The sequence below is a fragment of the Poecilia formosa genome, unplaced genomic scaffold, assembly GCF_000485575.1.
Source record: "Poecilia formosa unplaced genomic scaffold, Poecilia_formosa-5.1.2 Scaffold187, whole genome shotgun sequence".
NCBI lineage: Eukaryota > Metazoa > Chordata > Actinopteri > Cyprinodontiformes > Poeciliidae > Poecilia > Poecilia formosa.
The window spans coordinates 274612-299616 of NW_006800126.1; the positions used below are offsets into that span (position 1 = coordinate 274612).

Consider the following 25005-nt stretch of genomic DNA (forward strand, 5'->3'; position numbering starts at 1 on the left):
GTTTAAAATTTAACTTAATGGATCCATAGGGGCTCAAAAAAGACAAGAGCAGGTCTTCCTTGACTACTTGCATCCTGCATGGTTCTAAAATTTAGCAGTTGCATATACTTAAAGAAAGTTACAGGATACTTTTTCTTATTCCAGCTTCTATTGGAAAGTGTTTCAGTGCAATCTCTTCACCTCCTGGTAAAAATAAACACAATGTTATATCTTGTGCATGACTATGTATCACCTCTCTCTCTCTTCTAAAGTCTATTTTTGACTAATCAGACACAGGGCCTTTTTCTTATTTTATGATGTTGCAACCACAAACTTTACAGCATTTCTACTGATTGTTGTGCATATTTGTGAAGTGCAGGATAATTTTTTTCATTTCACAAGATTTTTTTTCTCAGAAAATCACATAACTGGCATATATTTATATTATTAGTGTTAATTTTAATAGTGTCTGACACTATGTTGTGTTGGTGTTGAGTATAAAATTCTAGTACGATACATTGAAGTTTGTTGTAATGTGACAAACTGAAAAAAGTTTCAACTTGGCTCTGGTTCTGGCAGTTTGTTGACTGATCCTTCACTTTCCCTTGAGTTGTATGTTACTTTTAATCTTTAGGGGGAAAGAAAACACATTTACTACTCCCAACTTCTTAAGAGAGTGCTCGTGGTGCTTTAAAGGGGCCAGAGCTTTGTGTTCTTGTGTTTGAAGCTGCTGTGGGTGTCTTTTGTGCTGAAGAATATAATATTCAGAGAAAGAGAGAGAGAGAGAAAGAGAGACAGAAAATTGTGACAGCTAAGTGGCCGCTTCTAAAAGTCAAAGCTTATGAAAGCTTTGGCATTTTGCAGTTCTAAAGCCCTCTTATCTAAACATTTTCTAAATGGAAATGTCTCATTTTTAAAGGACTTAATAACAAAGTGGAAACAAATTGCTGTGCAACCCGTGCAATTATGGGGCCGTGTTACGAGTCCTAGCTTTATGAGGCAAAGTCAGCTGAGCCCGGAGCTGCAAGCCTCCATTCAGGCCTCACTGCAGTGTTTCCTCCCCTAACTTCTGACTTAATCTCAAACACAGGTCTAGTGGGAAAACAAAGTATACAGTATCTGAATTATTTGGACCTTTGAGGGTACAAACTTCAGCGTCATATTGTGACTTAATGGGACAGTAGAACATGGGCACTATTACGTGTTTTCCAGCCACAAAGTCCTATTTTAACAACTGATAACAGAGTATAGAGAGTACAAATATATATATCAAATATTACTTAAAAGAAATTTGTAATTTAATGCCTTGACAATTTCAAGGCACTTTTGGCCTCTCTCTCTTTAAGAAACTCCAGCAATTTCTGAAACTCCGCCTTCAGCAAGTCATCACAACTTGGCTCCTCTATTAATTTTTAACTATGTTTTTACCTGTGTTTCACTGAGAAGCAGCTTCTATAACGAGCTCAGCTGATGTGCAGTTCCACCAGGTGTTTGCTAATTGCTTTTGGCTAGTCTGAAGGAACTGAATGGGGAAGTCACAGTGGTAAGCTGCTCTGTGAGGCGGAAGTTTAGAAACTGAGCTTAGAGGAGGAGCTGTGCCTTGAAGGCGGAGCTATGTCCATCCAGGTGTTTTGCACAGTTGAATGGTTGCCATAGGAGAATAAAATATTTCTCAAATGTGCATGAAAGAATCAAGGCAACACTCCAGGGATGTTTTTGATGAGGGAATAACATTAGAACATGATTAAAAAAAGCCCCCCAAAAGTCCCTTTAAAGAAAAGGACAAATTAATTTTTTGAGGGGGAGGGTCGGAAACGTATGATGCACATTTGTTTTCATTCCTTTTTGTTCCAAAAGGCCCCAACATATATGAAACTTGGTGAGGTCCAGATGTTTTGGGAAAGCCTCTGCATCTTGATAGAGAACATTGCCATCACATAAACCAAACTACAGGCAAAACATATCAGAAAATTAGCACTGCGCATGCGATTGCTCATGGACGGGGCTGAGTACAAACACCACTCGTTTTATGCTTTAGATTCACCTTAGTGTTATTTCCTCGCCTTCAAACTGCTCAGGTTTACATAACGATGATGAGTAATCTGAAAGTCATTCATCCTTGCGCTGATATTCTCACATCCGCTGAAGCACAGAAAATCTGCTATGTTTGGCTGAGTCACTCACGCACAATCACAAGTAATCAGCCTTCCGTTCTTGTGATCTATGTCTTGGTGCACTGTAGGTACATCCCGTGGAAAAGCAGCCCCACTTTGTAAAGCGCACTCAGACTACAGGATCAGTTCTGCAGCTCCCAACAGACTGCTCTCCGCATTTTTATTCTGCCCCACCATTAGTCTAACTTAACTCCACTTTATCCGGGTAAGACACTGATGAATAAATTTGCCGCCTCGCCTTTGGTTCGTGTTTGTGTTTCCCAGCAGAGGAAGATCCACCGTCTACATGAAACAACAACTATAGGAGAGTTTTGCAATCCTCCGACCTGAGCGCACATCTGTCAGAATGGATTGCTGCGTGACATTCAGAATAATTCAGCTCTCAGACTTATTCATGAGCTTACAATCGATTTCTCCACACACACATCCATCCATCCACGCATGCATTTTTCTATACCAACCACAAGTGTATATGCAGATTTGCTGAGCAATCAGGACCTAACCTGAGTCGGAGGCAGTGATGAAAACATGCAAATGTACAAAAATACTCCCAACTTAAACGTGTAGACAGTTTGAGGCTACTCCTGCCCTCCTCTCTCCAGGCTGGCACATCTTCTCCCTCAGGTCTGTGCCACCAGTAGCTTATTAAGAAACAGAGAACCCCTCACCCTCTGCACTGACATCCAGTCTGACCTCTACAATCTGTTGCTGCACCCTGAACAACACAGTGATTAGCTGTGATCACTTTCTGAAGTCACCTTGTGCTTGTTGTTCCAAAGGTCCTTTACCTAGTAAGTAAGGAGATAAGTATTTAGCCACCATCCTGGTTAGATACATTGCGATGGGGTTGAAGCAAACCCTTTCACACTGCACTTCGTCAAACAATCCAAAGCAATTGAAAACCTGTCCTCTTCCTTGCTTTTGGTGGCGCTGCACCGAGAACTACTGAAAGAAATCCCTAGAGCTAGAGAAGCATATTTGTTTTGGTTGGATTTACCCAAAATTCCCTCCGCTATAGTCTGCTTCCTGCTTCTAGAGCATTCTCTGGTCTGACATTCACCAGAGCCACACCACAGTTCACTTCAACTGAAACAACACCTAGGTTTTAGGGGTACCAGAGTGTGATTGTGCATTCACAGGGAGGGGACATCAGCCCTGTTTAGTCCACTAGAAAGTCCGATTTGTTTGGAGAGGATTGAATGACCAATCGAACTCGGATGCGGACCACAAAAGCAAACTTTTTTTTTTTTTTTTTTACACCTAAAAACCTAGGTCTTGGTTCGATTGAAGTGGTGTGGTGCGATTCGAATGCATATGTGAATGCAAGCAGACCAGAGACCGCTCCAAAACTGCTAAAATCTCACGCTACTCCATTTTTGTTTACATTTTATGAAAAAGAAAGTTACGTTCAGTGTCTTCATGTTGTGTCCTTCAGTAGTTCTTGGTACAGCGCCACCACAGGCGAGAGGGTGAAGAGGTTGTTCAAAGGGTTTAGTTCAATTGACACAGTCAAACCTAAGTCCATAACTAAATTTAAGTGGACAAATTACCCCAACAAGGATGGCCCTATCTTGACAAACTGTATGGATAGAAAGTTTTAGTTTCCCTGCAACTTTTGGCTGTTTACGGAAACAGTTGTGTCTATTTGACAAAAGAAAAAGGAAATTGCAAAGCATTAAGAGGGCCTCCTAATTAACTAACTCATGTTTGGTTCTTTCAAAGTTAAGTCTGCAGTGAAAAGATATCTAATCTTCACTAATGGTCTGTCACAATCAAGTGACTCAGGATTTAAAGCCGCAACATCGCATTCATCACCTTTTGCTTCCAGCTAATATTTGCAACTTTAAGGCTCACTGGATATTATCCCACTAAAACGATCATTAGTAAACACAGCAACTCCTCGGCGTTGCTTCTGCTGCTCACAGGCAATCAGGACATGATGGGGTGGTTGCCATTTCTGTTTACTGCTGTTCTAATGCCGGCGTAAGCCTCTGCAGCCATCACCTCCGCTGATTCCCATTAGAACAAATCTATTTGGCTTGCATTACAAACCCATTCAATCAGACAAGCTGGCCTGCTCTTTCATTTAAGCCAGAAGGGCTGAGTGTGTATCCAGCCGCTGTCTTTTCAATAAGCAAACGGGTTATTGCACCCGAGTCTCAACATCAGGCTCATTTTCTCTCCTGAGCCTAAAGAAAATATGTTTCTGTGCAATTGTTTACTCTCTATTTGTATTTATAACCCTCGTCGAAATAGAATATGGCGCTGGATGATGTCTTTGGAAGCTGGAAATATGCAAATGTCACGGGGCAGAGAGGAGTGATTTTCATGTTTAATGGCAGACAGGTGGAGATGCAGGCAACCATTCGGCCTGCCGCTCGTTATGGCAGAATGACCTCTCCTGGCGCTCTGAGTGGGAGACTCATCTCCCCCCTTTATCCCTCCATCAAGCGTCATTACGTCTAAGGACCAGTGACTGCGCTAAATCACGCGCAGAAGCCCGCGTGCGCGCGCAGCTCCACGGCGACGGTTAGGATGAAGCTAGCAGCAGCACTCGATGTTGTGAGGCTATCACTCGCCACGTCTAATGAAAACAAGCCGAGCCTGGAGTCCAGGGCTTTCCGTATTAACTGGTGTGTACGTTCTTAGTTGATTTATTATACTTTTATTTCATGCCGCTCTGCTTTTTTCAGAAGGTGTGCGTATGAAATTTAGAGAGCAAACGAAATAAAGCTCGGTCGGTGCGGCCGCTGAATGATGCGTGACGAACTGGAACGAGCAGGAATTAGTTGTGAACAGATAAGTGAAAAGGGGAGAGAAAGGAGGTTTTAAAAAAATGTTTTTCAAGCAAGAAATTCCAGACTTAACTTTCCAGAGTTCTGTGTCCTTTGTTTTTTTTTTTTTTAGAACATCTAAAATAAAATTTAAAAAAAAATGAAGGAGAAGGAAAAAATCCTAATGTGGAATTATTATTGAAGACATTTCTTGAGTGGGCAGGCTTTACGAGTCGGATATAAAAACGAAACACATAATGAAAGAAGGGAGGTAAGGCACAGAAGGAATTAAGGAAGGGAAGCAGATGGGAGACAGAAGGACGGAAAAGAGGGAGGGCAAACAGAAGGAAGAAAGGAACGAATTAAGGTCTCAAAGAAGGAAGGATAAAAGAAGGAAGACACTAGATAATGTCTGCTGAAGAGATTCGTGTTATACATGCTTTCCATAGCAGGCTGGGAAATAAGAATTAGGATTTTTTATTTTTTTTTCCCTCTTGTCAGTCCATTTTTGGGTTTAAACTCAAACTTAAACTCAAATGTTGGGTTAATCAACTGACGGCTGAACGAATCTGTTTCTTTTTCACCCAAAACTGGGTTAGCAAAATAACTGTAATAGCTTGTTTTTATTGCAGCAGTTTTAGCGCCTTAAAATATCACAGTAATATTAAAGATTATTTCTAACCGAGTTAGGTTGAAAATGAGTGTTTGTCCACTGTTATCTAACAGGATTTCTAGTCTCTCTTACATGACACAGTTTTCATAGAATGTCAGGGACAAAATCAAAAGATCCGACTGAAAAAGAAAAAGAGTAAACACACTGATTATGATGGGCATAGTTTGGTCCAGGGATGAATGAGTGAACAGTATGAGGAAGAGGTTAGGTCTGTTTTGACAGCAGTATTTTTTAGCCCCAGGGCTTTTGGGTGCAGACAGATTTAACTAGACCACATTTTATAGAGATGTTTTCTCCCAGTCATCAACAAGTCCTGATTCTTCTGCCTCATCTACACCATCAGATTGCTTTTAAGAATTTCATCCCAACCTGGCGGCTGAACGAGGGTTTCTATCTAAATTAACGCCAGACATTTTGGATCTGATCAATTCATCTTTATCGAGTGTTTGCGTAACACATACCTTTAGGGTCAGCGTAATTAAACCTTTAACTTAGAAACCCAGCAGTCTCTGCTCGTTGGAAATCGATAACTAATTTGAAAAAGTCTTGGACAAAACACGTCCCTAATCAACAACACGACCATAACATAAACGGCGCCGACTTGTCTGGACCCGGCATGCTCTTCCTGCTGGAGATTGCACCATGAATGTTTACAACAATACTGAACTCGGAAACCGCGACACTTCAGATCAGAGTGTTGATTTTACACACAGTGGAGCAGTTTAGTCCAAAATTATTCACACCCTGGATAGATTTAAAATTATTTTTATCCAACCATGTTGTTCCCTGAATGAAATGACACAATATACAAGAGGCATTATTGTTTTTAAAAAAGTTACTCACACTTGAACTGTTCCAAGTTCAAAAGTACTTATACTCTTCTCAAAAATCAATCAATCCTTGATGATCTAACTACAAGCAAGAAAAGAGGTCTTATAGTTGCTGAAAACTCATTCATTTTGGAAGTTTGAAAGGTCTCCATACCATAACCCTGATCATTAAGCTGATTTTTTTTCTAGTCAACCATTTCTTCACTACTTTAGTTGTGTGTTTTGGGACATGGTGTTGCTGAAATGTCCAAATGTTGCCCAAAGTCAAGCTTTTTTGGTAGGTTGCCTATCATGTAAATATCTCCCCCAAAACATGTTTCCAACATCTTCGGGTTCCTTTTTTATGCTTAATGAAAAATACAAACTTCCTACAATGTTCTCTAAAATTTGCACAATATGGAAATTTTCACATTTAATTTCATGTTTTCTATGTCTTTGTACTATTGCCACTGGAACTGGGAAACTTTTATATAAAATGGTATCGACTATTTGTGTTTAACTACAAATTTTTCCACTGGTTCAGACATGCTATGTTACATAAAATATAAGTTAAATATAGAAATTCATGTTTTGCTTAAATCTAGGGCATGTCAGCTGCAATTCCATTAACCCTAAATTTGTGCAAATTTAAATTATAAAAATATATTTGCTTAATGGAAACATGGTAATTAAAAAAAAATGTTACATGGACTAAATATAAAGTTGAAACAAACTGAACTGCAATGGAAACACGTTTTTCAAATACAGAGTCACACAATTGGCTGTTACTACTGGTGGAAGCGACAAAGAAGACGACACAAAGTTGTAGGAGGTTGATAGTTTGTTTTTTGGAGGGTTTCAGACAAAGCTGTCTCCACCAGAGCTCTCACAGCATCACACAGTTCATAAAAAGTTGTGTGTCATTCAAACATGTGGAATCCATAACTTCTCTGTAAAATTACCAACTATAATTTCTCCAAAACACAGCATACGCAGCTGCTCCAAAGTATAAGCTTGTTGCTCCGATGCTTAGATAAGACATCTCTTGATGGCTGAATTATGAATATAATCTCTGCTTACTTCCAACAATGCCATGATTTTAAATGATTATGGTGTGGACAAACTTATTCACGCGTGACTTTAATTTAATTTTTTATTTAATGGAAACACTACAATTGTGAAATTGTTTGATTTTTTTTTTTTTTACATTAGCAGAATATCAACAAGGACTTGCACACAAGTTTAAAGATTGCTTCAGCTCTCCAAAAACCACAAGTATTAATATTTCTGGACCTCAATGTGGGTATTTATTCAGAAACTTTAACAACTTAAGTGTCTTATAGCTGAGTTTCTGTGCACTAAATATATCCATCCAGTAAAGTTCAAAGAAAAGCTTCAATTAAAAGAAGAGTCAAAATGAGGTTTTTTCTTTCCCACCGCCATGATGAGAATGCCTGTTTGTGGCAGCCAGGTCAAAACCGTGCCGCTTTCAAAGCGCAGCAGAACCGATTTGAGTGGCATACAAAACCGCCTCTTTAGACAGCATCACCAATTATATGCCAGCATCAATTATCATGTTTTCCTGCTGCTTTTGCCGCAGTCACCTTCACCTGTTTGAAGTTTGCTTGCCTTGTTGCATTCCCAGATTTCAGTGCCTCCCATCTGGTTCAGGTTGGGGTGAAAGGAGGAGATGGCGGGGGGGCGGCGGAGGGTGGAAGGTCTGGGGTTGAGACACTTATTATTTCATTGGGATTCTCGCAGGATTCAATCACACTGTCAAGCTTGGCCAGGAGGCCCGTCTTCCCAAAGCGGCGGGTGAATTACACATCGAGTTGCAGGCAGAGTTTTGAACACGGCTTCCTGACAAGTACAGCTTGATGTATTCATGGAGCCGCTGCCGGCGTCACGGTCTGCTGTCGGCAGCCTCGCACGCATGATGATGCTCAACAGATGACAGCGGAGCAACGGCGAAGCAGGTGTTTTCATATGTAGCTCACACACCCTCAGCCTCATTCGAGGAAATGTTTCTTCTTAATTATATAACAGAATTCACACCACTTGAACTTTTTCCACACTTTGTCACTTTGCAGCTGCACATTTGGAGTTACTTTTTTGGGATCCTAGGTGGCAGACTGACTGAAAGGAACTGAAGTGAAAAAGAAAAACAGTTCCAAGATTCTTTACAGATAAAGATATAAAAAAAAGTGTGTCTGCCCGCAACATAGAAAAAATAAACAGTTTGGCTAAAGCAATACATCAACATGGTATTTAGTTGAAGCTAATGCTAAAGTGCTAATTTCAATTCAAATTATATTTGCCCTTAAAAGACTATAACCTTTGAGCATCAAATTAATTGTTCCATTATGCCTTTATATATTGTATTTATGTTGATATCATGTTGTGCACAGTCTTTTCTGTTGTTCCCGTTTCTTGTATGGTTCCTAAACTTTGCTCAGCTGAAAGATTAGAAAACCAAATATATCAATGCTTTAATTTAATTTATGTAATTTAAGAATTTATAACACTTTAACGGGGTGGGCATAAGACTGACATGAGACTGTCATAAGTATGACACAGCACCCGTCATAAAGATGAAGGAGTCTTCACGAATGTTTACGACTGTTGTCATGAAGTATCATTCATAAAATAATGACCCTGTTAATGCAAACTTGTATTAAAAGTCCAATAAAGCAACTTTGCTTGTTAGTGTCATTATTTACCGAATGACACTCCCTAACGGTTGTAAACATTCGTGAAGACTCCTTCATGTTCATAACAGCTGTTATGTGATGTTTATGACATTCTCATGTCAGTCTTATGCACACTTCGTCAAAGTATTACCGAATTTATATAAGAAAATTAATTTAGGGGAAGCTAAGTGTGGTGAACGTTTTCAAAGTTAGCAAAAGTGATAAAAACAAAAAAATTAGCTCCACTAATTAGCGCGTTAAAACTGGGAACTCTGGAAAATCTGGAATTCTTACATGAAAAGTAATACATATGTGGCAGAACAGTTTGGGTTGGTATGTATATGTACATCCATAGTATATACCATAAGGTGTTCTATTGAAAGTCCAACCTTTTGACCTCCATTACAAAATAGGTGTAGAGAACTAAAGCCGAGTATCATCCTAAACACACAATCTTCATGGTGAATCCTGGTGGTGGCAGCATCATTATTTTGAGAATATCTTTCTTTCTCTAGCAGTAACAGGGTAGTTTTTTTTTTATTTTTAGAAATGTTTGGAGTATATATACTATATGGAGCTCAGGTGAAGATTCAGCTTCAGGCAGGAGAATCAGCGTAAATGTACAATCTGAGCCACAACATAATCTGAAGCTTTACAACGTGTTAAAATGGTCCAGTCAAAGTCCAGAGCCATTTGCAATTTTCTGTGGTAAAACAATGGCTCTCTCTATCCAGTCCAAATCCAGATGAGCTATTTTGTTTATGTAGAGATGTAACCTCCAACAAATGCAGCAGTAGTAGGTGAGAGATGTTTTCAGCAAGTTTAGATGTCTTCCTATCAGTCAATTATGCAAAATCAGAAGAAAAAACATTTACGTTTGTGTTGGTTTTGTAAAGAAAAAAAAAAAAGTACTTCTGCAAGCCAACAGTCAGCCTTTGACAAAGCTTTCCTACAGTCAGTTATCTCTCTTCTAATTATTACTGTACATCCATTGCATCAAACTCCCTCAGCCCCGACCCAGCCGGATCCGCTCCCTAGATGGCGCTGTGTCCACCGGGCAGCAGAAAGGCCGATCTGCTATTTATCATGCAGTTCTGGCAGCCCGCAAAAGAAAAAAAAAATGCTTTTGTCGGAGGAACTGAAGATTTAAAGCCCAGATTAGCGCATTCATATCTCTGCAGTTAATTAGGAGCGAGGCGCTAACTGGAGTGGAAGAATAGGAGGAGGCGAGCCTCTCGCAGAGACGCACAAAAAGAAAGAAGTGCATTTATGTATACCTGACTGTTCTGCTAATGTATCACCAAGCGCGCCTGCTGAGATGTCTGAATACGAATGCTTAACACACACTTACCTTTTTATTTGATATTTTTTTCCCTCCTGCAAACTTTGTTTTAACAATGCCACACACGTACACACACCTCTGCAGCCAGTCACACTTCTACCTGAGGTTCACGCATGACTGTTTGTATGTGCGTGTCCTTCATAACGCCGGTGTTAAGGTCAGCAGGCTCATATTTTACCTGTCAGGAGTGATCACCGTCGGCTTCACAGCTGCTTTGCTTTCGGTCTGTGGAAGATTCAGCTGTCCTCCTAAATCTTTATCGAGGGAGATGGAAAGAAAAACCCCCTAAAAACACCACCACAACTGAGTCCCGCAATCTATTCAGCGGATCCATCACAATGCAGACGTGGAAGGCGCTTTTAGAGCGACAGAAGCCGCAATCGGCGACGGATCAGCCTTACAAAGCTGCTGTTTTACATGAAGGAAAACATCCCATAAAGTGTTTAAATGGGATTAACCAGTTCATTAGCTGGAGTAAAAATTTCATGACAGGTCAGCTGTCAGCTGTTTAATGCATGAGGGGGAGCCGGTTTCTGCTCCGCAGAGCCTACAGGCCCGCAGGGAGAAAGGCCCTGCTAATGCTGCCGAACGCACGCAGAAAGCCATTTGGAAAAGCCATTAGCAAATGTAGATTGTTTTTCTGTCAATTAAGATATGAATTATCCGGCTGACATCAGCGCGACTGATGTAATCCACTTCTATTAATTCGACTGAAAGGACAAAGTCGTCACTACACAAAATCCAATCAATAAACTTTGTCTGCCAACAGCCGTGTGAACAAATTAATATTTGATGGATACGTTTCATCGGCCAGCGTCCCGCTGATGCAAGTGGTGGACAAAATGGCCAATAACAAGCCTTCTGATTTAAGGATCATGATGAAGATGTTCGCTTTTGTTCCAGGAAATGCTTCACCAAACTAGCATGTCTTTGTTAATTTAGTTTCCTTGAGCTGTTATTAATACTTTAATCACCATCACTGTGGTTTCTCAGTTTGAGCATCCTAATAATTCTCTAATTACAGTGGCTTACGAAATTATTTTTTTCACAATTTGTTACAAACAACAAAAAAATGCATTTAATTGTAATTGTAAACAACAGCGCAGCTCCAGCCATCTATAGATGCGTTTTAGCTTCAACATGCCTGATTCAAACAGTCCAAACACATCTGTCCTCAGCAAGTCAGACATCTGCTGAAGCCTGCTAATAAACAGTCATTTGAATCAGGGAAAAAAACAAAAACATGAACAATGCGAGGTTTGGAGGACATTAAATTGATTAAAAATAAATTTAGCTGAAGCTAAGTGTGCTAAACATTTTGGAAGTGAGCAAAAATGCTAAAACGCTAGACATTTTAGAAGTTAGAAGAAATGATAAAGTGCTAAACATTTTGTAAGTTAGCAAAAATGCTAAAGGGTAAAATGAGAAATTAGCTCTGCTATTAGCGCATTAGCATAAGTGTACCCACCACTGATTCATTGTTATTGGTGTCTTTACATAATAAAATCTGGAAAATCTTGCATGCATTCTTATTCAGCCTCATCTACTTTAAATCCACTTAGTAAAATTATGTGCCACCAACAATGAATATTGTATATCCACACAATATGCGTTGTTAAATAGTCACACTAGAAAATAAACATGTATAACATATACTCAGAAGGCTATCTGTCAAGGAAAACGAGCTCTGGACACACCCTAGTCACGTGGTGGTGGGAGTCACGTTGGAAAAAACAACAAAGAAAACAGAAATATGAATTTAGTCAAGCTTAATGTAACCAGTTACATGCAGATTTGAGTGCACCAGCTGGATTTTAGAGTAAAAGTTGCTGGATATTTGTGGTCCTAATTAAACTGATTAGTGTGACAAATTTAGAGCTGAATCTATGGATATTATTTCTATTTCCATTTGTAAGCTCCATCAATCTTCTAACTCCTGCTTGATATTTTGCGTTCGACTCACATTTGCAATCTAGCTGGTTAATACTGATCAAAAAGCAGCAAATTGGGATCGTAAAATGCATTCACCAACACTACAGGTAACAGAAAATTGCATTTATAAATGTACCTTCTTCTATTAAGACGATATTTGCCGGAGTACTGAGAGAAATAATTGGATTTGTGTCGTAGAAAGTGCTTCGCTACACTCCGATTCTCTCCAAACACTCGTTTTCGGCGAGGTAATGATTGGAGCGCCACACTGATTCTCTGGAAAACCAAGCTGGTTTTTAACTGTTTTTGTAAAACAAATTAAGAACTGGAACCGCTCTGCTGGAAAACGCCCTACACCTTGAAAATAGTGGGAGCGATGACAACGCTGAAAGACACTGGAGCATCTTAGAAAACGCTTAAAAAAAAGCCAAAAGGGGCGGGGAGGGGGAGAGATCCACTTCTAACACAAACAACAAACTCCTGTATCGATTTAGCTGCTTCTGCAGTTGCCATTATTGTAGCGATACGTCTTGGACCGAGCGCTGCTGCTTGTTCAAATTAATATACATTAACCTCCATCGTACTGACTCAAACAATATAAATCTCTCTTTCTTTCTGTTTTTTTTTTTTTTCTTTTTGGAGGAACAAATACAATTTCTCATTGTAAATGGCTCAGACTGGGGGAAAAGTCCCCTCAGTTGAATGGATCTCCACCGGCCCCCTCAGGCTCCCTGTTCGCCTGTGGCAGGATGAATGACTTAATATGTAGTCACTGTGTGAGCTGGATATACTCACACATGGTGCACTGATATCCTACATCAATGGGCTATTGCAAGTTAATGACCAGCTCTGCGAAGGCTCATTTGCAGGAAATATGGACAGAGTTAGGAGAAAAAAAAAAAAAGGGAAGCAGGGAAATCAGGTGCTCCTGCGGTCGAGGAGCTCATAACGGAGCGGCGTGGTTGTGGGGATTCTCATTTGGCTGTGTGATCTCTCACAAAGACTCAGCTCAAGCTGAAAGCCATTCCTACCACGTTGCGAAGACTTCGGACCCTCAAAATTCTCTTGTTGCTTGAGAATGTGCGTGTGGATTTGCATAATCGTCTGTAGGTAAACGACAGCTCTGAGCTGCTCTGCGCTTCGTTTGAATAGAAATGGCAGCACTTTTGGGGCATAAAAGGAAACCGGCGAAGCAACGGCAAACAGGATGAGTCTTTGGCATCCATCTTGTTGCGGCGCCACCTCCTGCTTTCATAGCGTGAGGTGAACGAATGAGTGACAGACACCCACAGCTGAACATCCAAAACATTTGGGAACATTTTCTTTTTTATTTCTGGGAATTGTTTGAAGTCAAGGGAGCAGAAGACAATAATTAAACTGGTTTAAAAAACCAAGTACCAACACACACACACACACACACACACACACACACGCACACACACACACACACACACACACACACACAAAAACAATGAAAAAGAAAAATACACACTGATTTGCATGTAAATGAATGACAACTAATTTCTTCAATAAATAAAGACATAAAAAACATTGAATTCCTGGAACATAATGTCATATAAATGAGACGTGAAATTAACTATACAACTGAAAAAAGAGAGAAAAAAGCAAATTGACAAGTTGAGCAGACAAGACAGTAACGTCACAGTAAAAATGAAATCAAAAAGCAAAAACAAAGAAAGTCAGTAAGGTGCCAGCACAGATCTCCAAATCCACCATAATCAGTCTTTATTATCTTATACTGGTATTTTTCTTTTGTTTTAGATTTCCAATAAAAAAATAAATAACATGATGAAAACATAATTTCAGAAGAAAACCCTCGCTGAGATCCGAGGGTTGGTGTTAGACGGCATCAGATGGTTGAATTTTCATGCGACTGAAGAGAAACGCCATCCAGAGAGACTAGACTTCCCGTCTCTCCAGACTACTTCCTGTGGACATCCATTATTCACTCCAGGACAAACAAATAATAAAAAAAGACATGTTGCTACAGCAAAAAAAAAAAAAAAAAAAAAATCTAGTCAAATGTACAACTGTCTGGACATCAGGAGGACCAAAAAAAAAAGAAAAGAAAAGAAAAAACCTTCAGAAAATTGCCTTTTTCTGTACAGTAATGAGTCACCAAGCACACTGGCTAGCTGTAATAAACTATGTAAACATTTTTGTTTTGACACAGTTTTCAGTGAAAACTGAAGAAAAAAATTTTTACTTGGTCACACTGCAGTAAGATTTTAACCCTACATTTTACTTTTACCAAACTTTGACAGTGACAGTTACACTGTTTGCAGACACAAAATATGTTTTGTTTTAACACAGCAGGTCAATTAAAAAATGTAAAATAAAGGAGAAATATGTCAGAGATTTTTTTTTAAACTAAAAATCAAATTTGAATAAATGACTATATATTTACGTTCTCTGAAAGCTTAACTTGCTCCTGCAAGCTTGAGGACCATCTAAAATTTGGTTGCCAAGGGACCAAAAAATTTGGGGATACACGATCAGCGGCGACTGAACACCGTCGAGTCGACCTCAACTGGCCATTAGTTTCTTTGACAACAGACAGAAAATCATTCATCTTAATAAATAGATACACAAGTAAAGGGATAAATGAAAACAACCGATAAAAAAAGACACTTTTAAGCACATGTATACGTTACCTCATGTCGCGTCCATGACGGCTACATTTAATGAACCGTTTGAATACCAAAAAAAAAAAAAGACAGAAAAAGTAAAATAGCGTTTTGACTTCCAACTTTCCCCAACAATCATGATTTCTTGAGGTCCCTCACTTACACAGATGCCAGCACCACATCACATACACCTCACATGCATGCTCAGAATGGCCAAAATGACAGTGATCGTATTTTACAGGGTTACAATGGACGGGGGGGTCAGTAGAACTCCAAGGATTACACACCTCTTCACAGTCACTTGGGGTTGTGTCGGGGTGTTCGAGTGATAATTCACACCGTCGAATGTCTCCAGCGGGAACTTTTCAAATCGTCCCGATGGAGTCGTACTGCATCGTCTCTTTGTAACGCTTACAATAGTAAGTGAGCTCCCGTGAGCTGAAGTTCGTCTGTAAGCGACTCCGCGAGTCTAGAGTTCTCAAGAAAATGTGTTCTTTTTAAATCACAGTTGCCAATATGGTACTGTCAAAATGTTTTTTAGCTTTGTTCTAAACAGTTTATTCAGGTGTTGTGAAATGATTCGATTTCTATACATAATATTCCTTATCCTTGTCTTTCGGTCTCTTGCTACTTGCGCTCCCTTTAGCGCTGCCGCTGGGCGTTTTATCCTTCACCACAGCGCCATTGGTTTGCGCAGAGTTGCTGATGTAGTTGCGCGTTTCGTCCACCTGGTAGGAACCCTCGTCCCTGTTTCTGTACTTGTACATAGCGTAGAGGAGGATGAGGATGCAGAGGGCGGCGGCTGACACAATGCCCACCACCATGCCCGTGGTACTGCTGGATTCACGGATCACCTCCGAGGCTCCGGGCGGCACGCGCCTCACCACGCCGGGCACCGTGGGCAAGGCGGCGGGTACTGTGCGCAGCATGGGTGAGGTGATGAAGGGGCCCCTTGGTTTGGTGCCGTCCACATCGAAGGATGTCGGACGGGGCAGCAGGACTGGCATGTCTGGCTGCAGAGGTTTAACCTCGCGATTGTCCATTTTCCCTGCAGGCAGCTTGGGTGGCATGTCCGAGGGGACCGCCGCCGCCGGTGTGCCACGGATGTCCGGCAGAGGCGAGGCGGGTGTAGTCCTGCCTGCCTCTGAGGCCTTGCTAGGCCTCAAGTCCTTGGGTTCCCACTTGGGCACGAGAGCTTTGTAGCCGCCTTCATAAGCCGATGTGGTCAAGATCTTATCTGTTACCAGGGAGAAGGTGGTGTAAAAATCTTCATCGTCAGTCGGGGGCAGGCTAGAGTCGAAAGCTTCGCCAGAGCCAAACCCCGAAATCACCATGCCATCATCATCATCATCATCATCACCACCATCATCACCACCATCACAATCATCGCTGCCTCGGTCCGACAAGCAAGGTACCCCCGCCTCAGTGGCCATGGCCAAGGATTCTTTGGTGGTGTCGATAATGGTGAGGACGGGGCGGAGGGTCGGGGGAAGGGGGATGAAGGGTGAACGGGTGGATACAGAAGGGATGTCTATGGGGTCCTCAACTAGCACGGGGACGACTAGCTCCCCTCCTGCAAAGCGGAAACAGAGAGAGAGAAGTCAGGGGGATAGAAAGTTTCTTGCCACCAAAGCAAGAAGCAAATCAAACACACACACCAAAAAAAACAAAAACAAAAACAAACAAAAAAAAACAACCAAACAAAAAAGAAAAAACTGAAAAATGCAAGAAGCAAAGCCCGATATGGAAAAAAAAGAAAACCAAAAAGGAAATTATGAAAGAATAGAAACACTGTACCAGTGCAAAACCAATGAAACTCAGAACCAAACAAGACCAGAACTAAAAAGGAACAAAAGAAAAACAGCCATAAATGAAGTTTACATTGCATCAAAAGGCTTTGAGGGATGCACAAGGGTGAGCCACATCAAACTGATACCCCATTTTAACTCCTACAGCTCCTTTACATTCAGACCGCAGCAGAACTGAGATTCATGCTGACCCGTTTTCTTATGCGGTGAGCAATAATTGCTACCTTTACATGATTCTGTCAGCAACTACTTAAATGGGCTGTTTTATTGTCGCCTAAATGTTGACATCAAAAGGTGGACTGTTGAGTATAAAAAGAAGCCATACTACCATCTGTTTGTAATAGAGTTATGTTATTGGACCTAAACCAAAATCGAAAAAAAACTTTAGCAAAAAAGAACTGATCTGTTAATTCTAGGATTTTCACATAAAATTTCTTTAAGTCTAACCTGAAGACTTCATTCCTACAGAGAACAGAGTGAGATTCTTGTTTATTGATTCATGAAAAAATGGAAATAGTAAAGTTTGTAATGCATGCACAATGTGAATCTCAAACATTTAGAAGGGATGTACCTTCGTCTCTGAGCGACTATAAGATTAAAGTAAGTTAACCTTGTCTGGTGTTTTTGTGTTGTATTTTTACATTTCTACAGATTGCACCATGTTTGTACAGTATTGAATAGGGTTTGTATACTGTATGGTATCTGTAAGGTGCTTGTGTTGCCTTTGTACAGGCTTTGAATGACATTTGTACAATGTTTGTGTTGTATTTTGCAGTGTCGTACAGGGTTTGTACACACAGAGTTTATACTGTATTTGAGATTAGAGTTGACTAAACCTGTGTGAGAAATGACCAGGCTGGCTATCAGTTCATGTTGGTAAAGTGCTTGTAGACTCCTGGGATGGGTTTGTGTGGTAATTGGTTAATTACCACACAAATCTCTATACATACTGCAATGGACAGTGTATAGAGATTGTACAGTGGACAGCTCTGGAGAGTGTTGTAAGCTGTCTATATGTTCTTTTAGTGGTCAAAAAAAATGAAAGGGTTTTGGAGTAGAACCACTCCAAATTGTGTAAGGATAATCTAGTTGCCTTGACTTCAGTGGGCTCCCCTAGTTGTCCTAGCCTCTTGCCTTTTGACCCTACAGTTACCACAATGGCACCGGGCAGTTCAGCGACACCTGAATGTTTCCTGACTTGGTGTGACTCGAGTCTTGCTTTCAACAGCTTGTGCTCCCCATTTTGGCATATATACCAGAGAAATTAATCCCTTCCCCATAACTGTCTATTCCTAATACACAAATTTACCAACAGGACGCTACTACAAAGAGTCTGAAACATTCAGATGTCAATTGAAACTGCATTTCGTTCTGCCAAAGTGGCTTGTTTGTACATTGCAAAGGCTCACAAACGGCACTATAAAGAGATGCAAACCTTTTGGAACAATAAAGAAAATCAGAATGGAAGTGAAAACAAAAGAAACAATAAAATAACAAAATAGTAATTAAGGCATTGCAAAAAGACTTTGGAATTAGAGCAAACATTGTAATAAAAGAAATAATAAAACATTCACAAAGTAAAGCCACAGATAGAGCTAGTCAGATAAAGGATTAGTAGTAGGTAAGAAGGAAAACGGGTAAAGAAAAGCAAAAGTCAGCTTGGAAAATCATAAAAGCCTACAAAAAAAAGAAGAAAGCATACCATCGGCTTTTTTCAACTTACATCAACAAATTGCCCGCATGATTTTGGCAGGAAGAAAACAAAATTTACAAAAAAAAGTTGTGTAAGAATGCCTTCGGACAGGTTAGATTCTCTTTAACAGCTTCTGGTTACGTAGTATATTATTCTCTGTTTAGACAGGATGGTATAGGGAGGCAACAACATATACATCCACACACGACATGAAAATAATCTTCGTCATTCTGCTCTTTTTTTTCCTTTCTATTTTTAAAATTTATTCCATCTTATAAAAAAGAAAAACTGTACATTTATGATTCCTACTTTTATGGTTAAATCTTGGTAAATATCTACAGCTTGATCAGATGACTCTGTAGCTTTTCTCTTTTTTTTTCTGCTTCTTTTTGCTCAACATTTACTTGTTCATCAGTCATGAACAAAATGAACTGTACATATCTTAAGAGTCTCTACATAAAGGGTTTGGGAGGAGGGAGCGTGAGACGGGGTGGGACCTATGAACATACTAGGAAGGAAATGACATAGATGGGGGTGAACGTGTACATCAGTTGCCATGTCCATGTAAAGGCGGCACGAAGCGGTCGGGCGGCATTAGAGCTTTTGGCTGTAAGGAAGGGATGGGGATATACAAACAATGAGCATATACATGCCCATCTACAAAAGAGAACAGCACTCTCAACACTGACAGTTTTACAAACCCTAAGCTGCAACTTCTTTGCCATGCACAAAAAATTCGACATTCATTGATTCGATCCCAAATTCCAAATTAGAGATAAGCTATTCAAGAACAGGTGAGTGTGAAAGATAAGCACATAAACAGTTTGGAAGAACTTTTTCAGTAACAGTGGCAGGAGGTTTGGGGGGAGTTTACTTTGGAGGTGGCTTCTCTTTTTTCTCCATGAAAGCAGTTAATTTGAAACTCAAATAAAGGCGTAGCAATTTGAAACCCAATATCAAAAACCTGAAACAGGAAGAACTTCATAGGGAAAAGAGGAAGCGTTATTCTAATAAAAGGGACAATTTGAGACTTTTTGAAGTGAGGTTCTGTTTGAAGGATGTGAGGAGTTGATGTCTTTATCTACAGTAGACGACTGTTTTGGCATCTTCATTTCGGATGAGTACAGAACGAAGCTAACGGCCAGTCCGACATGAGCCAAGACCAAAGTGAACAACTCTAAGAAAAAGTACAATGAAATACTTTTAGCACTTTACGCCTGTGTGATACTGTTCATCTTCAAACTGTTGTCATGTTTGTCTAGCGAGCGTTAAGATACATTTAATTATATTATCTCCTGGGCCTCTTTAGTCACGCATATACTAAATTATGTAAAAAAAAAAAAAAAATTATCACAATATACCATAAAAGACATATAAATTTAGGAATAAGTTAGCCAAAATTAGGCTCAAATTCAACCACTAGATGGCAGCACAGAGATTTGAATAAGATCCTACATTTGTGTGGGATGAGCATAACCCGACTGGAACAGCAGATCATCTGGGCTAAGACTGAACAAGTTGAGATGAATTCACATCAACAGTCAACATAGGATTAAGTTTAATTACCCAGTAATATCAAAATAAGTCTGAAGGACTTTTAGATTTTGGAACTAAATAACATTAAATAACTTAAATAGAGTTCCTAAGAGAGTTCCTAAGTACTCTCAATATTAGAGGAAAAAAAGGTAATCTTGCACAGACTTGCAGAATAATAGACTAGGGTAGCATAGGGCACGATTCTAACCAAAGCAGTTCATGCAAATGTATTTCACAGATATTTGGTCAGCTCAGGGGAGTAGATGGAGACCTCCAGAACCAACCAACAAGATCTCTTCATGATGGGTTTTAAAGTTTGTTCCTTTCATCTTCTCCCCAGTGGCTGCTGCCAGGGAGAGGAAACGTCCCAAGATCTCAGCTAACCAATCAGAGACAGACTTGAGATAGTCAATGAAAAGTGAAAGCATGTTTTTAGAAAAAGAAAGAGAAAAAAATATGTCACTGCTATCATGGTCTCTCTAAATATACGAAAAAAGATGAAAGACATAATGAAAATAAAACTGAAAATTAAAACCGATGAGGTCATTGGGGGAAACCACCTGCAAAGATATTTTGATGCATTAAGAAACACAGTTCTTGTAGGTTATAGGCCAAAATAAAGTGATTGTGTGCATGTGATTATGATTTAAAAGTCAATAACATAAACCACTATGACTTTTTTGTAGATTAAAGTTATTTTAAGGAAGTAATAGTCCACTTTGGTCTTGCCCTCTCTTTGGTTAGCCGCTAGCTTCGGCTCCCAGGAGCAACTAAACCTGGATCTATTCTAAATGAAGGTGACAAGAAATGCATCCACAGCAGAAAAGATACTAAAGGCTTAACCTTTTGACAGAACCCCACTTTAAAACATCCTGAACTACCCCTTTCAGGAAGAAAAGAAAAATCATCAAAACATCGGCAGTTCTCATCAAATTAGCTGAAAAGTTAAAAAATCTGACATTATCAGAAAAAAAGGAACATAGTTTTGCATATATGTGTGTTGACATATATGCACAAAAAAAGACAAGAAGCAAGCAAGAAACAAAGAAAGAAACAAAGAAAGAAAGGCATTGAATCTCTCACACTATCAAAGATGAACAACCAGAAAGCACACACTGAGGCAGACAAAGAGAGGGGGGGACAGCTTATAGGTAAAATGTCACCACCTTCATATAACTAATAATACGCTTATTATTAGTTACTTCGTTACATTTCTCTTGTTAGTATTTTTAAACACGGGACAGGGCGTGCAGTCTGGATGTACGTCAGAGAAAGAGAGGGGGGGAAAAACATGTGGGTTCTTTCGTTTGATTCTTTGGATTTCGTAGTTCCACTGTAAGAAGTTGGGTTAATGCATGCTTTAAGTAAGTTGCATTTAGGGAGAGTAAGATACAATAACAAATACAGCAAGCTAGGGGGATGAGGAGGGGGTTTCTACGGTCAGTAAAGGGTACTGCCATCAAGGGCTGTGGGATATTTTCTCAAGCAAAAACCATTCATTAGTGGTTAAGGGGGAGAGAAGGTGCATTATGGGTGATGTATAACCAACATTAAATGGCATTTAAGCCCACCACATCCGCCAATTAATCAAGAGGTGGAGCACAGCGGTAATTAACGAGCTCTCCTTTTTTTTTTTTTGTAAAATGATTTGATGCTTTGTGTTGCGTGCATAACCAACAGCCTTTGCTTGACAGTTAAACATCTGGAGTTCCACAAGAGGGCGCCGGGCGGCGAGTTTATTCACGCCTCCGGGGGATTTAAAGAGATGCTTGCGTTCGTCTTCACATATCAGCTTGGGCTTCCTGGGAAAGAACGCCAGCGCTGCTCATCTAGCATCAAAAAAACCAAAACCCCAGGAACGGATCGGAGTGAATTTGTGGTCTGTCGTCACTGTGATGATATACCAATAACATAAACTGTCCAGTTGGATAAACAACAGTAACACTGCAGCTGATTCCGTCTCATGGCCTTATTTATCCAGCACTTCCCTGCTTGTTTGCTTCCTTTCAGTTTCGCTGCTTGGCAATCGGCTCTCGGCAACTGTTAGCTTTTACTCTGTATCAACAAAACACTTGGATGAGGGGTAGAGTGGGTGGCTGGTGTGGTTAGGGGGTCTCCAGTAAAAGGCAGTGCAGAAGGCCTTGATGTTGGGTAAACACTTTAATCCTGTGTAAGCTCCTGCACAAGCAGCGGTCGTCTTGCTGCGTATCTGAGGCAGACAAATTACAATGGTAATAAGTTTGCTCAACCAGATTGGGTTTGTTTTCCAAACTTTGCCTGATGGATGAGGAATTTTTTTTTTTTTACTGCGAGGGTTTCTTAGCTCTTAATTATCCCCTGTGCCGCTCTCCACCTGGACCTGCTGCCACTTACTCAGTTTTTTCTTCCCATTTAACTAAAACAAAGTCAGGACCTTTGAAGAAACTAAGCTCGGCACTGGTCAGAAGATCCAGTTTGCAAACCGGACCTCATTTTAGGAATCTTTTGTCAAGATCCAAACATGCCACTACTCAGTAAATAATTAAACATTTATAAGTATGATAAAAATACGGTTGGACAAAATCAATAAACCAGAATTAGAATGTGTCTGTATGTATGAGACATTTTATCTGAATAAAAAATTAAAAGAACATTTGCTTATTAAATTGTAATAAATACATTCAATAAAAATACCTAATTTCAGTCAATAATAATACTTGATAAAAATAAATATTCATAAGATCACTAAACAACTAAATAGTTATAAGATCACTAAACAAAAATATATATATATATATAAAAAAAAGGTTTAGGCCCTCAAAAGCATCAAAGGTTTAATGTTCCACAGTAAAGAAAAAATAAACACAAATATACGTATTATGTCAAAGTTTCACTGGAAGAACACCTGACTTCTAATAGTAATTCTGACACTTAACTTTAGTTACCAAACATTTCATTATTCTTCATAAAAAAATACAAATTAATATTGTAGATTTTTTTTCTTTTTGTAATTATTACAATTTTCTCCAGATTTTTACATAAAAAATATTTAAGACTGCATGAGTTTGGCATTTTGATAGAAATAAATGCTTTAAAAAATTTTTTCCCATTTAATCAAACATTTCAATAATCCTAGATATTGATTTACTTTATGTATGAATTTTCCAACTTTATTTAACTGATCACAAGTAGAAATATTCATTAAGATACACATTTATTTTCTCTATTTATTCTGTTTGGCCTTAAATATTAAAAGCTTGAACAATTATTGGACTGCTGTTGTGTTGCTGTGCAGGTTGACTGATCTTATCTTAGGGTTTATTTGATGGGATAATAATTAGACATGGAATATTTAAACAGAAACTGAAGTAACTTTTAATTAGTTTTAAAGATTAATTTTGGTATTCAGCTATTGTATTTAATGCTTCAGTCTTTGCTTGTCATGTGTGATACTTAGGACCCTTATCTTCTGCTGGTTGTGTTCCTACCGTTTTCTTAAAAAGCATCTTAACTTGCTCGATCTGAATGGCTACATCAGCAGCTTCAGGGCTCCAGACACAGAAAACTCAGAGCAACACTTTTTCCTACTCTTCCCCCACCTCCCTTCCCTCTTTTCTCTGCCCAGCCCGATCAGCCTGTCTATCCGCCGTTTGCTGAGGTTTCCGGATGGAGATGAATCCCGGCGTTGTGCGAAGGATTTCGACAATGCAGCGCGGCGAAAGCGGGCTGCTGAACTGAGTCAATGAGATTTTGATGCAGTAAGATGTGGAGGGGACAAGTGGTTCTGGGCCCTGAAATCCCATTATGACACATCCATTGTACCTGGAAACCTGCTGTAGCAGATTCTTTCACCTCCACCGAGGTGCCGAACTGATTACCAGGGAACCATCAGCTCACACTCAGAGTCATGACAGGGATTGTGCCGGTGTGCTGAGCTTCCCCAAAAAACTTGCCCCTCGAAAACCTTCTGCCTCATTTAAATATGTTATCTCGTCTCTGTACGTTACGCTTCAGCCAATAGACGCCTAAATTGCCACCGATGGTCATTCATTCCAACCTCTAAAAGCTTGCACTGACGAGTGAAGACCGCGTTTTCAGGGATGGAAGAGCCACCCAACGACTCTGTTCCGGAGCTTTCAGAAGGTCCTAATCTGTCATCCTGTGGCTGGCGGCCTGCCGGTGCATTGAATCGGCGTCTCCGGTGGGCGTGGCGACTCGCCCCCGTCAGCCGCTCCATTTGCTGCACAGCCATTAGCCCCTGCGCTCGGCGGACATGTGTCAGCTGGATAACCTTTAAACTGATCTCAGCTTGGCGTCGAAGTGACAGCCGACCCAGCGGGCCGTAACCAAGGCCAGAATCGTCGCCACAAGGAAACCCACTGATGCATCCCTATCATACCTCATCCTCTACCTCCTCGCTCTCACTCTTCACAGGCGGTAATGGGAAGATCCTTGCCTTTCCGTCTAAGCAGTGGTGTGAGTAATAGACTCCAAATGTTACCCATCCAAAGCCGACGACATGAGGAGACATTTATGCTTATATCACTCTTATTTATGCGTTTCATCCGTTTGATCCGTGTTCCACTTGATCAAAGGGTGAGGCTAATGGTGCCTGCAGGACCATTTATGGCCTGTTTGTTAAAAACACTGTCTCTTTAATGATGGGCTTGACTTGCGCATGGATAGTGAGTCCCCCTGGAGGAAAATTACATCTATGTGTTTTTTAAAAAAGGAGCGAAACAGCCTATTTTTGCATGTTTCTATTGAGACGGGAGCCAGGAAGAAGTAAAAAAACGGAGTCAATCTAGGCAGAACGCCACATCCTGGGCGACACTGCAATCACAAATCAGCGCTGGATTTTATTGGAATTGATCGACAAGCTAAAATATTACCAATGCTCACACTAATGACATATTTCTATTTCTTTTTCATCTCTAAAGATGATCTTTTCATTTCAGCTAATGCCTC

The 25005-nt window shown here is 40.1% G+C and overlaps 1 protein-coding gene across 1 annotated transcript in view; it reads right to left on the reverse strand.

The window, feature by feature from the left end:
• Window positions 1-13677: 13677 nt before the first annotated feature.
• Window positions 13678-25005, reverse strand: part of nrxn3b (neurexin 3b) — a 402487-nt gene continuing 391159 nt past the window's right edge. Inside the window, exon 24 of the mRNA XM_016678683.1 lies at window positions 13678-16594. Coding sequence (XP_016534169.1) covers window positions 15609-16594 — 986 coding nt within the window. The 3' untranslated portion in view covers window positions 13678-15608. The remainder of the gene's footprint in view (window positions 16595-25005) is intronic.